Source organism: Schistocerca serialis, chromosome 12 (assembly GCF_023864345.2).
Source record: "Schistocerca serialis cubense isolate TAMUIC-IGC-003099 chromosome 12, iqSchSeri2.2, whole genome shotgun sequence".
NCBI classification, from domain to species: Eukaryota; Metazoa; Arthropoda; class Insecta; order Orthoptera; family Acrididae; genus Schistocerca; species Schistocerca serialis.
In genome coordinates this window covers 132,578,974-132,592,937 of record NC_064649.1, presented here as the reverse complement: position 1 = coordinate 132,592,937, position 13,964 = coordinate 132,578,974, and the positions used below count along the sequence as shown (strand labels likewise).

Genomic DNA, 13,964 nt, shown 5'->3' with positions numbered 1-13,964 from the left:
ATGTCCAGCCATTCTGATTTAGGTTTTCCGTGATTTCCCTAAATTGCTCCAAACAAGTGCTAGGACAGTTCCTTCGATAGGGCACGGCCAACTTCGTTCCGTATCCTTCCTTAATCCGATAGACCGATGACCTCACTGTTTGGTCTCTTCCCCCAAGCCCTGTAAAATGTTAAACATTGGCCAAACCCAATGAAGCAACATTGCAGTGTTTTGCAGTAAATTAAATGTAGTGGCCTGTAAAATTTATGGGCCTAGTAACTTTTGCATGACCACAGGCCTGTAAATCTTACCAGTTTGGTGCTTAGAGTGATAATATTTGACACTAATATTTTAAAAAAAAAATCGTTCAAATGGCTCTGAGCACTATGGGACTTAACATCTGAGGGCATCAGTCCCCTAGAACTCAGAACTACTTAAACCTAACTAACCTAAGGACATCACACACATCCGTGCCTGAGGCAGGATTCGAACCTGCGACCGTAGTGCTCGCGCGGTTCCAGACTGAAGCGCCTAGAACTGCTGGGCCACACCGGCCGGCACTAATATTTCATTTTAGAACTCTGTTCTATTTGCGAAAGAAGTATTCTTTTAAATTTACACACAGAATTGATCAATTTCAATTAAATACGGTTGAACAATAATCTAGAACTCAACTTTTGTGTACGAGTCACAGTTTTACTGTTTGTAAATCTCCCATGTACGGCACTAAAACATCGGCATTCTTTTGTTATACGAGGCACCATGCCTCGACACATCGTTTGGTACACTTTAGGAAGCGAGTACTCACCCCTACGTACTGCAGCAATGGGTGACTCGGTCTCTGGTCCATAGGTGCAGGCACCGGTGCAGGCGCAGGCGCAGACGGTGGCCCGGCAGTACCAGCTGCAGGTGAGCGTGGCGGCGGACTCGAGCGTGGCGGCGCCAGTGCCGGCGGTGACGGTGGCGGGCCTGCAGGAGCAGTGCCAGGGCTGCCACAGCCACGGGCACGGGCAAGGGCAAGGCCAGGCGCAGGCGGCGGCTGCCTACCAGGCGCAGGCGCAGGCGCAGCAGTTCCAGCTGCAGCTGGCGCCGGCACCTACGCCCGCGACCGCGGCCGCGGCGCACCCTGCGGACGACAGCCCGGTCACCTCCTCCACGTTCGGAGAGGGCCGCCATCAACAGTGCCCCTCACGCTCCTCCCAGCAATCTGTGGACATCCGCGGTCCTATTCAGGTACGCTTTCTTACCGGACTGTCATTACAGTGGTAATTGTCAGTGTCAGTTAAAGAGCGTGGCGGTGACTTGTCTGAAACACGTGAGAAATTTATTAATTCTGGCGAATATTAAATTTATTGAAGGCATTTTGGAAATCCCAGGAAATTGTTAAATGCACGAGAGGGAATTGAACTGTTTGTGGCAGAAGTAAATGTTATGACTCATTTTATTACAAATCATATAGAAATTCTGTTTTGGAAAGAAGTGGTTGTGGTTTTGTGTAAGAAAAGGTGAAAGTGTGCTTTGAATTGGGGCAAACTTACTCACTTGCCGGTCTCGGGAATCTTCATTATTATCCTCAAGTTTTCCTTTTCTGAGCTGTTTCTCATTGTTCGATTTTGAGTGTGAATTAGTGTAATGTTCCTATCACAATTTGTCACATAACTGTAAATTTGTTTCAAACAAAAACGAAGGATGGTTTTTGGGGTTGGGTTGGGGTTGTTTTGGGGGAAGAGACCAAACTGCGAGGGCATCGGTCTCAACAGGTTAGGGAAGGACGGGGAAGGAAGTCGGCCGTGCCCTTTCAAAGGAACCATCCCGGCATTTGCATGGAGCGATTTAGGGAAATCACGGAAAACCTAAATCAGGATGGCCGGACGCGGGATTGAACCGTCGTCCTCCCGAATGCGAGTCCAGTGTGATAACCACTGCGCCACCTCGCTCGGTAGGATGGTTTTTATTCGTGCAAAAATTTTGAATACAGATTCATATTAGACTACACTTGTTTTGAGGATCAGGCTTCAGTTCTTTTTTCTAACTTTATTGCGAAGTAGTATTTTTGTCCAACACTCTCACAGTGTTAGGCTTCAAGAAAACTGACCATATGGTGTGAAGAATGTCCAGTTTGAACATGACCTGTTGGTGCTACTAACAAGTCAACATTTTGTTGTGTGTTTCTGTTTAGGATTTCTCATTTATGAGAGGTTATCACACTGTGGTGACAGATAATTGGCACTTCATGTGGCTCAGTGGCTGGGTGCAAGTCTTTCAACAGGATGCCACTCAGTGGCTTCGTGTCCCGAATTTGATTTACCGCAGTAATCCGACCGGGGAAAGGGAACCTACTGTTTAAATTGGCTACTGAATGACGTGTCATTCCTGGTGACTCCTCACATTGTTGAGAGATGAAGGCTAGATTAAAAGCAGACTGAAAATTTCTGTGCCCTGGATAAGATTCGATTCTGTGGTCTCTCAGTTTTTGGACATGCACTACACCTCTAGACTGTCAGTTGACTAAGTTATAAGAGTGTACAACTTACAGAATTGTTGATAAAACTGTAAATTCTAGCTGGATTAGGAATATTCCCATCATAAGTTATGTCACAACTCAAAGAAATTCATTTGGAAGATGAAAACTGACTCACCCATACAATAAAAATTGCTGCAGAGAAATTTGGAATTTCATTCTGGAAAATACTGAAAATCATAAGAAACATTTTAATGAAGCACCCAGAAAGGAGGCAAAGAAAGAGGAACAGAGAATCTACAGTGCCATTGGAAACAGTATGACTGTTTATCACCTGGCAACTACGTAAATGGACTTGCCTCCATAGAATAAAAGTGAGCTGCAATAAATTTATTTTGAAGGGACTCACTGCAAGGAACTGCACTTCACATACATATCTTGTGAATTGATGTTAACCTCATTGCGACTGAATTGCTGATATTATCTATCCATTACATAGAGTTTTAAATGACTTGTTGTAGGGACACCAGAGGTTCTCACTGAAGTCTGGGAGCCGTTAATGTATTCATTGTGTTGATTGAAAGGTAAGTAAATTACGCTGACACATTGGTACACAGTGTGAAGCAGTTAAACAGAATTTATTTGTGGAACAGTTGTTGTCTGGCAGAAGTGGCTCCGTCATTACATTGACACTAAATAATTTACGCAGTCAGACAAATCGATTCATTTGCCTCCTATGTCAGATAGCTTTGGCAACTATCAGTTACTTCATATTGCATAATTGTTAGTAATTTTTATTTATTTATTTGGTCTGTTCAGTTTCGTGTACTGTGATTGAACAATTGCCACCACTTATCTTCTTTTCTCTTTCACCAGTATACCTTCAGTCCTGAAATTTTTGTTCACTCTTGTTTTGAAAATACTCTTCCTGTTGTTCTTGCTTCCTTATTGGATAATTCCTCCACTCTCATTGCTTTTACTCTGATCCAATCTCTGTTTCCTATTTCTTTTGTACTGATCTAACATTTTCCTGAATCCGGATGCACATGTTATTCTGTTCTCAGTGTGATCTCTTCATACAGTGACTTCTTTGATCTAAGGTGATATGAATACTCCTCTGCTGTTACTTTCTGCATCCCCAGAATCTCCCTTACAAATTTCCCTCCTTTTTTTATGGCTTCTATTTTTGGCAGTGAGTACAAATATGCAGGTGTCGCTGTGGAACTCTAGTGTGCATTTGTGCTCATAACATAGGGATTTGAATTTGTATGTTTTCTGGTACGTCCGACTGCTCTCTTCATCTTTCTGGCTCTTTCTTCAGAAAATGGCATCACCTAGATGCTAGAACTTACATTTTCTTTTCATATCAGTATATGTTGTTGTCATTGTCCAGGTTGGATCTTTTTACGTTGACCCTAATATTATTCCACTTGGGATATTGTGTTTACTCGCCCTTTCTGCCATTCTCTGTTATCTTCTCGGGGATGAGTGGTCATCAGCTTGCGCAACTTGAGTTTCAAATAGCTCCCTAGTGGATTTAACTTGGAATTGGGTGATTGTTTATATTTGGTGTATAAGTGCTCATGTCTTTTCATTTATTTCACAATCTTTTGCCTATTTCATAAATGTGTGTCTGCCTTTGGTGACTTGTGTTTTCTTCAGATTAAAAAAATGCACCTTCATATCTCCTGCTAGAATCTGGGTTACAGTCAGTCCTAATGATAGAGAATTGTTCTGTGCACAATTATCATTTTCTGAATTTTGCTTAGCACTCACCTAATTGTGATCTGTGTGATTACCTATTCAATTCTGTATAGCTTTGGAGATTATCTCATGTATGCCTCTGCAATTGTGTATTTAATTAATGATTCACAAAATGATTTAGAATAGTTACAACATAACATTTGCCAGGTTGAAGAGTAAATAATTTTTTCATAAAATGTGGCAGCCGTGTTTAAAAAAAATCCTCTGTAAGACATTTTACTTAAATCAAACTTCCATTCCCATCAGTTCTTCTTTAGAGATTCTAATCTCGATCACTCATTCTGAAAAAGAAGCCGAGCATCTTCACCGAGATGTCTGCTACTCTGCATTTCATTTGATGCACACGAGTAATGCAGTCTTGGTAACTGGTTGAAAGGTTATTTATTTAAAACTTGTATGTTCACTTGGTTTGAATGCACCAACGAAATGGCAATAACATGTTCTGAGGGTTCTGAAAAATTTATTCCCTCTTAACTTGTTAGAATATCTGCCTTTGAGAAATTTAGGAAGGCATAATGTGAGGAGTAGGTATTTGCTCAATACTGGGAATGAATGGTGGTGAAGATTATCAGTACTATTTATTATTATTATTATTATATGGTTTGAGGCGTAAACCTTATCAAGTCTTAAATAACACGCAAAGTACTCTTAACACAAGTGTACTTATATTTGATTTTCTCAATAATAATAATAATAATATTGTGTTGACACACTGAGCAAATTCAGGGACACAGTTCAGGAGAGATACGAGATATCTATTAAAACTGTTTCACAAATTGGTATGTTTCATTTGTAAGTTGTTATTGTACCTTTCACGATAGTACTAAGCCTTGCTACCACCTTTACTACTATCTGGTTCTGCAAGTATTTCAAATTTGAGACATTTGTGTAACATTTAGTGTCATCATATATTATCTATGATAAGCCATCTTCTCATCACTGTAGTACATCTCTACTTCAGGAGGCAAGAAAGAGATAGCTCGAGTAGTCCATGTAGCTCAGCCGGTACACGAGAGCTGTGGCTCTCAGTTTGTCACAGTCCTTCACACAGTTTTAATGTCACGAAATTTCATCACAGTGTACTCACTACTGTGAAGTAGAAGCTTCTTGTCGGTCTGGTGCAGCACACAAAAGTCAAGCATGCCCTTATATCATCTACAGTGAAACCTAATTTCAGAACTAAGTCATTGCTCTAGTGCCATGTAACCTTTTCAACTGAAAGACAAAAACATTGTAGAATTTTGTTTATGAAATTTTAAACTTCCATCTCTTCATTTTCCAAAGACTGCCCACACCTGATTTCTATGTGTCGTGGTGTTTCAAAAAGTTTGCTCTCTGTAGTTATACAGGTCTGAAATAATTTTCAGAAAATCATTGTAGCTATGGTGTTGATTTATCGCGATTTTGGTGTACAGGGTGGCACAGTGAGCACCAGCAACGGTTCACCTGTGGAAGGCGCGGCAGGCCCGTGCTACCTCGCACAGCCCGAACCTTCGCCCAACTCCGACGCCCTGCTGATTTCATCATCATCTCCTGTGACTCCGGTGCAGGCCCCTAGTCCTCCAGCCAACAGTGCCCAGTATAGATGTCAGCAGCAGCAGCAACAACAACAGCAGCAGCAGCAACAACAACAACAACAACAACAATTGCAGCAGCAGCAGCAACTGCAACAACAACAACAACAACAACAACAGCAGCAGCAGCAACTGCAACAGCAGCAGCAGCATCAACTGCAACAACAGCAGCAGCAACTGCATCAACAGCAGCAGCAACAGCAACAGTTGCAACAACAGCAGCAGCAGCAGCAATTGCAACAGCAACAGCAGCAACAACTGCAACAACAGGCACCACCGCAACAACCACAACAGCAACAGCAAGTGTCACAGCCGCAACAGCACCATAGAAGAACACCACACATCACTGTAACGACAATGGCATCAGGCCGTACCGTCGGGAGTAATACCGTGACGTCAGTGGTGGCGGGGTCTTGCGGACCACGGGCGCACACTGCGACTGTGTCGGTGACGACGGCAGACACACCACACCAGCAGTCGGCAGCGTCCTCTGGGCAGGGCCATGCACAGGCCAAGTCGCCCCTGGAGATGGTGCAGAGTGTGGTCAGCTCCATACAGGTCAGGACTGTTATTCTGTCAATTTCACTTGGCATTTCTTTCTCATGGCGTTACTTTCTTACAGTGTTTGTTCAAAAAGCAATCGAGTCCAAATTTGAGAAAACTTATTTTGAAGATATCTCTACAAACAATTAAAATTCTTCACAATAGTACTCTCGGATGTTGACACACTTCTGCAGAGTTTTCCACTCTTGAAAGCTGCCCTACAAGTCGTATCCCAGAATATCCTGCAGGCAGTGTGTCAAAGCCACTCAACTTCCACTGCAGTCTTGTGGTGCTGTCCTCTGAGTGCTGTTAGGGGGGCGGGGAAGCGTTGTGAATCCATGCTGCACCAGGTAGTCATTGACTGAGCGGGTGTGGCTCAGCGCATTGTCATGCAGGGTGTATACAACCGGGAGATCAGGGATAAACCTGGGAATTTTTTCATCCGGGAGAAAACCCAGGAAGAAACCCGGGAATCTTTTCGAATTCCGGGAATTTTTCATTGTTTTAGTTTTCAATTAAATTTTTGTAATTTTGACTGGCAAGAACCGATACTCTAACAAAGGATATTACTGTATCCCACTACTGCCAATAATACCGGAGCAATAAAACATGAATGAGAGAAAAAAACAAAAATAAAACTTAAAAAAAAACGCAATGCTCATACACATCTGCCAACAGAAAAACGTGTCAAAGGCTGTAGGAAGACAATGCAATGCTTCATAGCAACAAATTGCCTCCGATGAGTGTGACGTCACAACTGTTTACATTAGATTCATTTAAGCAATTACGAGCAGGCTCGAGTCGCGTTTGTGTAGTACCTTCTCCTGCTTCTGGCTACAGAAGTGTGGCTGTTAGCTGTATAAGCAGTAGCAGTAATCTGTCAGGTGCTACCTGGAAAAATTTTACTGGTACGCCCAAGCCACCAAATTCGCGTGAGCAGCAGGCTGGGGAGGCAATTTGGGAGGGAGGGGGGACACAAATTCATATTCTTAAGGAAAAAAACTTTGTTTCACAAAGTGCCTAGTATCAAGCGCACGTTGGTCTATCGATTATATGAATATAATAGAGGGAAACATTCCACGTGGGAAAATTATATCTAAAAACAAAGATGATGTAATTTACCAAACGAAAGCGCTGGCATGTTGATAGACACACAAACATACATACAAAATTCAAGCTTTCGCAATGAACGGTTGCTTCAGCAGGAAAGAGGGAAGGAGAGGGAAAGACGAAAGGATGTGGGTTTTAAGAGAGAGGGTAAGGAGTCATTCCAGTCCCGGGAGCGGAAAGACTTACCTTAGGGAGAAAAAAGGACAGGTATACACTCGTGCGCGCGCGCGCGCTCACACACACACACACACACACACACACACACACACACACACATGCGCAGACACAAGCAGACATGGTGACTTACTCCTCTTTCGAACCTACTTGCAATGAGTGTGCTACAACACACAATTGCGTCTGAAAGAAATGGGATTCACTATCATTTATACGAACCTTGCAATGTAAAGTTCAGAACAGGATTGAGTTTCTTAATTATTTTAAAAGTGAAGCAGTAGAAATGACATAGAAAGTAGAAAAAATTTTAAATAAAACATTAATTAACTTTTAAATGTTGCCTGCACTATATGAATGTGAGTACAGTCTGTGAGCAACCCATTAGCTTCTATCTACTGCTTTTAAATAATTGCATTGTTTTCCATTGCAGCAGAAAATGCCTGTATCACAGGTGCCACAGCAGGTAAAACATCAACACCAGCAGCAACAGCAGCAGCAGCAACAACAACCTCAACAGCAGCTACTCAGTCAGCAACAACAGCAGCAGCTCCTCAGTCAACAACAACTACAGCTTCAGCTCAGCCAGCAACACCAGCAGCAGCAGCAGCAGCAGCAACAACAACAACAACAACAGCAGCAGCAGCAGCAGCAGCAACAACATCTGGCACAACAACAGCACCAGCAGGCACACCAGTCTCAGCAACAGCAGCATCAACAACAGCAGCTGAGTCAGCAGCAGCAGCAGCAGCAACAACAACAACAACAACAACAACAGCAGCAGCAGCAGCTGACTCCGGGCCACATCCTGGTGTCGAGCTGTGGCGGGCAGCTGTTGGTGGCCAACACTGGGGCCGTCATGGGAAAGCCAGTTCTCACCAGCATGTCTAGCGGTGCTGTCACTCAGGTACTGTTATGTCCCCTAATAATTATAAATGTACTGACTAGAGAAATCGAACTGACTTCTGTACACATTTCGACAAAAATTATTAATTGCTAGCCAACCAGAATTATTTACAAAAATGTCGTAAAGTTAGTGCCATTTCACTGTAGGAGACAACAAAAAATAAGTTAATAAAACTTTTATTACCAAATCTACACGAGTTAATTTCCTGATGCCAGTATTACTCTGAAAACATCTTCAGGACTTTTGAACAGACCCTTTGCACACAGTTCTGCTATCAGGGGTTTGCCCTGTCCAAAACTGAAGTTTCCGACACTTCACTGTGTTCCACACAAAATTTTGTATCTCGAAGTGCACAGGGAAGCAACAGTCACTGGGTTTGAGAATGGTGCCATTTGAAAAATTGGTGTCCTAATTAGCGTTCTGAATTGTGTGTTTGGTTTGGGCAGTAGCCTTGCCTGTCCACCATCAACAGATGGCTGGGACAGCTTCTGCCATTAGGCTACAATAGGCGGCCGCCTAGGGTAGGGGATCAAAGGGGAGGGGGCATGTTAATTTCAGATAAAACAGCAAAAAAATGAGGAAATGAAAAGAGGAAAAATTCAAGTATTGAATTCTTTTCAAAAGCACACAAAACACTTTCTTAATAAGCCGTTACCTACTTTGACGAAAATAAACACATTGTCTCTTCCTACCTCAAAAATAAGGAGATGAGATTTATTTCTTAATCTAAAAATATTTCAATAAAACAGAAACTAAAAAAGACCACAATTATTGAGTTGACCTAGGTTGAGGTTTCAGCATATCCCCCCATCTGTATAGCATAATTTCTGAATTCGAGGACGAATTCATTCCCTCCAGAAAATAGTTCCACGCCATTATTGGTCCATTTTCTTGCAACTGAATAAAATAATAAGTAACTGATGCCAAATTTGGTTGCACAAGTATATTCTGTCCAGCACATTCTTCCTGATTCAATTATTGTGGGAAATTTCAAAAACTGGGGACAAAAAAATAAAAAATTGAGGACATTTGATATCCTCAATCAGTTTTAAAGGAAATGAGGGCAAAGCATGAAAACTGGTGAATGTCCCCAGAAAATGAGGACATCTGGTCATCTTACCTTAATGTTTGTTAAAAATATTGTCACGTAAAAGAAGGTGTAAGTAGATGAATGACTAACACTAACTTCACTTAACGAAGGTTTATTCAGCACTTGCACATACAAGAGAACGGAGCGAACTGCCTCCGACCAGAACACATGTAGTATATATACAGCTACAGAACATTCCAGTACAATGATTCTTGCCATTTGTGGATACTTCTAGAATGTACTCGAACCGAATACGGAAATCAAAATTTTACAGTTCAAGTGAGTTTTGAACTCACGACCCTCCATGCCATAGTCTAGTCCCTTGCCATAGTCTAGTACCATAACACTATGGCGACTGTGCTACTCAGCTTCTGCTGCGACTTTGCTCCCTCCTTAAGAGAACAACGTCTCAGTGTTATGTCCTCCTAGTCCGGGAACTAGTCATTGGTCCTGCATACTCCGACTCCCGATGACTGATGGTCGCCCTGATGGTGATCTTCATAAATTTTCCCTTGCCGCTTCGATCTTCGTCACCTTTCCGCTTGTTGCATGTCACTATAGCTTCCTATTTACCCTGGGTTGCAAGACTCTTATAGGGCTCAATTCGAAGGATGTGGACTGTATCTCTGATCTTTCGTCGTCTTGTGTCGGGGTTGAAATCTTCAACTTCATAAATAACATCAGACAACTGTCTTATAACCGTATAAGGTCCAAAGTAGTGCCTGAGGAGGTTCTGAGAGAGACTTACCTTCCGAACAGGAGTGAAGATCCAGACGAGGTCACCAGACTGGTAAACACCAGGGCGGTGGCTCGCATCATACCTTCAGTAATCGTTTTCTTGAGCCTGCAGCATGCGGAGTCGAGCTAACTGCCGAGCTTCTTCGGCTCTGGTTAACACGTGGCCGATGTAGTCATCGTCCATGTCATCAGGATGTAATGGAAACACAGTGTCCATCCTCATAGTCGCCTCTCGCCCATGCACCAGGAAAAATGGCATAAATCCTGTGGTGTCTTGTATGGCAGTGTTGTAGGCAAATGTCACGAAAGGTTGCACCTCATCCCAATTGCTCTGCTCAACATTGACGAACATTGATAGCATGTTGGCCAAGGTCTTATTTAGGCATTCAGTAAGCCCATTAGTTTGCGGGTGGTAGGCAGTCGACATGTGATGAGTAATGTTGCACCGACAGTTTATCTCTGTCACAAGATTTGATTGAAAAACTTTCCCTCGATCCGTAATTAATGATCTTGGGGCACCGTGCTTTAATACAATGTCTTCTACGATGAATTTGGCTATCTCGAATGCTTCGGCTGTTTTCATGGCTTTTGTAATGGCACAGCATGTCAGATAATAAGTGCAAACAATAATCCATCTATTTACCATTAGCAGACGTTGGAAATCATCTTAGGAGGCCAATCCCAACACGCTGGAAAGGCGTTTCAGCTGGTGGAATTGGTATGAGTCGGCCAGGTGGTTTCTGAGGAACTGCCTTTCTCCTCTCGACAGTGTAACACGTAGCGACGAGCACTCCTAAATAAACCTGGCAGAAAAATATCTTGCAGATCCTATCGTGTTCTTAAGAAATCCTAAATGTCTGGCCTCAGGTGTGTCATGGAATTTCTGTAGAACATCTAAGCGCATGTGTTTAGGAATCACTGGTAGCCACCTCTTTCCAAACAGATTAAAGTTTTTCTTGCAAAGTAATCCATTAACAACCTTAAATTGTCCTTTCACATCCTCTGACTGATTTAAGGCAAGCATAATTTGAGATATCTTGGCGTCCTTCTGCTCAGCAGAGAGATCCTGGAGTGCAGCAAGACAGTCACTATCTTCATGAAAGGCTTGATGGTGTTGCACAGGGTTTCTTGAGAGGCTGTCAGCATCTTGGTGTTTTCTTCCACTTTTGTACACTACGATAATGTCATGCTCTTGAAGACATAGTGCCCACCTGGCAAGTCATCCTGTTGGATCCTTAAGACCTGTCAACCAACAAAGTGAATGATGATCTGTGACAACTGTGAGTGGCCCTCTATATAGATACTGTCGCAATTTGCAAATGGCCCAGATCACAGCAAGACATTCTCTTTATGTAGTTGAGTAGTTTCTCTCGGCTTTTGTAAGTGTCCTAGAAGCATAGGCTATAACCTTCTCTTTTCCATCCAAAATCTGCACCAGAACAGCACCGATCCCACACCCACTGGCATCCGTGTGTAGTTCTGTAGGTGCTCTCTCATCGTACAGACCAAGTACAGGGTCAGTTGTCAAAGCTTTTCACAGCACATCGAAAGAATCTTGTTGAGCACCACCCCAGATAAATTAAGCATCGGCTTTTAACAACCCTTGGAGTGGCCTGGCTTTCATACAAAAGTCTTTGATAAATTTCGCCCACAGACTCGGTATGGGAGATTTCTATGACGCTCAGCTGTTCTGCAGTTAATGGCCCAGCCTTTGCTACGCACATACGTCTTGGAAGGATCTGCAGTTCTCGGCACCAGTTAACTATCCTCAATTCACCGAATCCATTCTTAAACGAGACGACAAAGGCTGGGATGACTAAGTTATTCTGCAGTGGTATGCTTCTTTTACATTCCACTACAGGATCCACGGGTTGATGGATGGCATGACACACTACAGTTACCTTTCAAGCACTGACAGCAGGAATGATCACTTCATCCAGCACACATAGTCTGCGCACACTCGGACGCCCATCTTCCTGTCCACAGATCTCATCTCGTCTAGCATAATCTTCGAGTGAGCACTATCTATAATTGCCTGAGAAGCTTTCAAAAAGTCCCATCGAAGAATGATGTAATGACTACACTCTTGTAAGATGACGAATTCTAAGGGCTGTATATGGCCTTCACGAATGACCCTCACAAATGACACATCTTCCTTTAGGTTTTACATATTTCTCATTAGCCACCTTCAGCAGAGATGTTTTTGTTGTGTCGGTATCTGGGCCGACACCGTGAAGTTGAGATGGCTGAAAAGGCAAGCTAGACTAACGCAGACGGGCGTGAAGTACTGGAACAGGATACGTAATTAATGTTAGGAAGAAAAGTACGGAGCAGGTTTAATACTTAACTTTACTCATTCCTTGTGGTACATCGATCTTGACGATACACAGAAGACTTTAAGTACAATCACCGTATGGCTAATGGCGCCTTGCTAGTTCGTAGCCATTAACTTAGCTGATGGCTATTCTGTCTCTCGGCTAGTGAGAGAGAAAGGCTTCGTACATCTGGTCGGTAGCTAGGTTCTCGTACAACTGGGGCGAGTGCTCTCTCGTATCACGAGACCTGCCTTGGTGGTGGCGCTAGGTCTGCGATTACACAGTGGCGACACGCGGGTCCGACATGTACTAAATGGACCGCGGCCGATTTAAGCTACCACCTAGCAAGTGTGGTGTCTGGCGGTGACACCACTGTTTTATTGTCGACGAAGACGGTTTTCTGTAACTGGTGACAGTACTTCTTCGAAATGACTGAATATGATGCTCCAGAGTCCACAAGAGCTTGGGCTGGTCGGCCATCCGTGAGGATATCGATGCGGTTTCCTATCATTATTGTAGTGATCGGCGGCGGAAGATTTTTCTCTTCAGTGGCCTCACCTCCATGGAAGGTCGCACCCTTTAGTTTTCCAGGTTGCGGGGGCTAGGTGATCAGCTGGAGCTCCTAAACAGCGATGGAGACCTTGATCGACGTGTCGGGGAGTGTCCTGTCGTGCACCCACATCTTCTTGTTCATCTTCGTCGTCCCGGAGTTCGCATCGGCTATGATCGGTCTGCTGTCTTCTGGCGCGGGCGTCATCATACATCCACTGCCTTTCTCGACAGTAGCGCACAACATGTCCTGGTTGGTTATCCTGAGTCCTCCAGACATCAGTTTTGCTTGGTGCCCAAACAGGTTCCTCATGCGGCATTGTAGGAATGTAACTTCGCCTGTCTCGACTTTTTTACCGTTTTAAAGGGAAATGAAGGGTGAGAGATTGGGTTCAATGTCTGTTCCACTTCCTCCCTTATGACCTCTTGAAACAACTCAGTTTTTTGCTCGCCATGCAATCCAAGTGTCTTCTGAACTTCCTCTCTCACTATCTGAAGAACAACACTTGTGAATCAGTTCCTTCTTCCATCACAGACATCGATACAACGTTTGGAAGCTGTTCAAACTTCTTGCTTGTAATTCTCCTTCAGAAGTAGGGCTTGATACATGCCTCAGCAACACCCTTCATCAGACGTGCAACCTTATCTTCCTCCTTCATTCTAGGATCCACTGTTTCAGACAGCTGCAAGACGTCTTGAATGTATGTATATGCAAGATGCTGTTATTTCTCCTGGACACTGTGCCCTACACTTTAATTTATCT

General features: G+C 43.4%; 1 protein-coding gene across 1 annotated transcript in view; it reads left to right on the top strand.

Moving 5' to 3' along the window:
- Window positions 1-13,964, top strand: part of LOC126427999 (uncharacterized) — a 331,430-nt gene that overhangs the window by 299,445 nt on the left and 18,021 nt on the right. Inside the window, exons 10-12 of the mRNA XM_050089883.1 lie at window positions 832-1,212; window positions 5,620-6,336; window positions 8,036-8,509. Of these exons, the coding sequence (XP_049945840.1) occupies window positions 832-1,212; window positions 5,620-6,336; window positions 8,036-8,509 (1,572 nt within the window). The remainder of the gene's footprint in view (window positions 1-831; window positions 1,213-5,619; window positions 6,337-8,035; window positions 8,510-13,964) is intronic.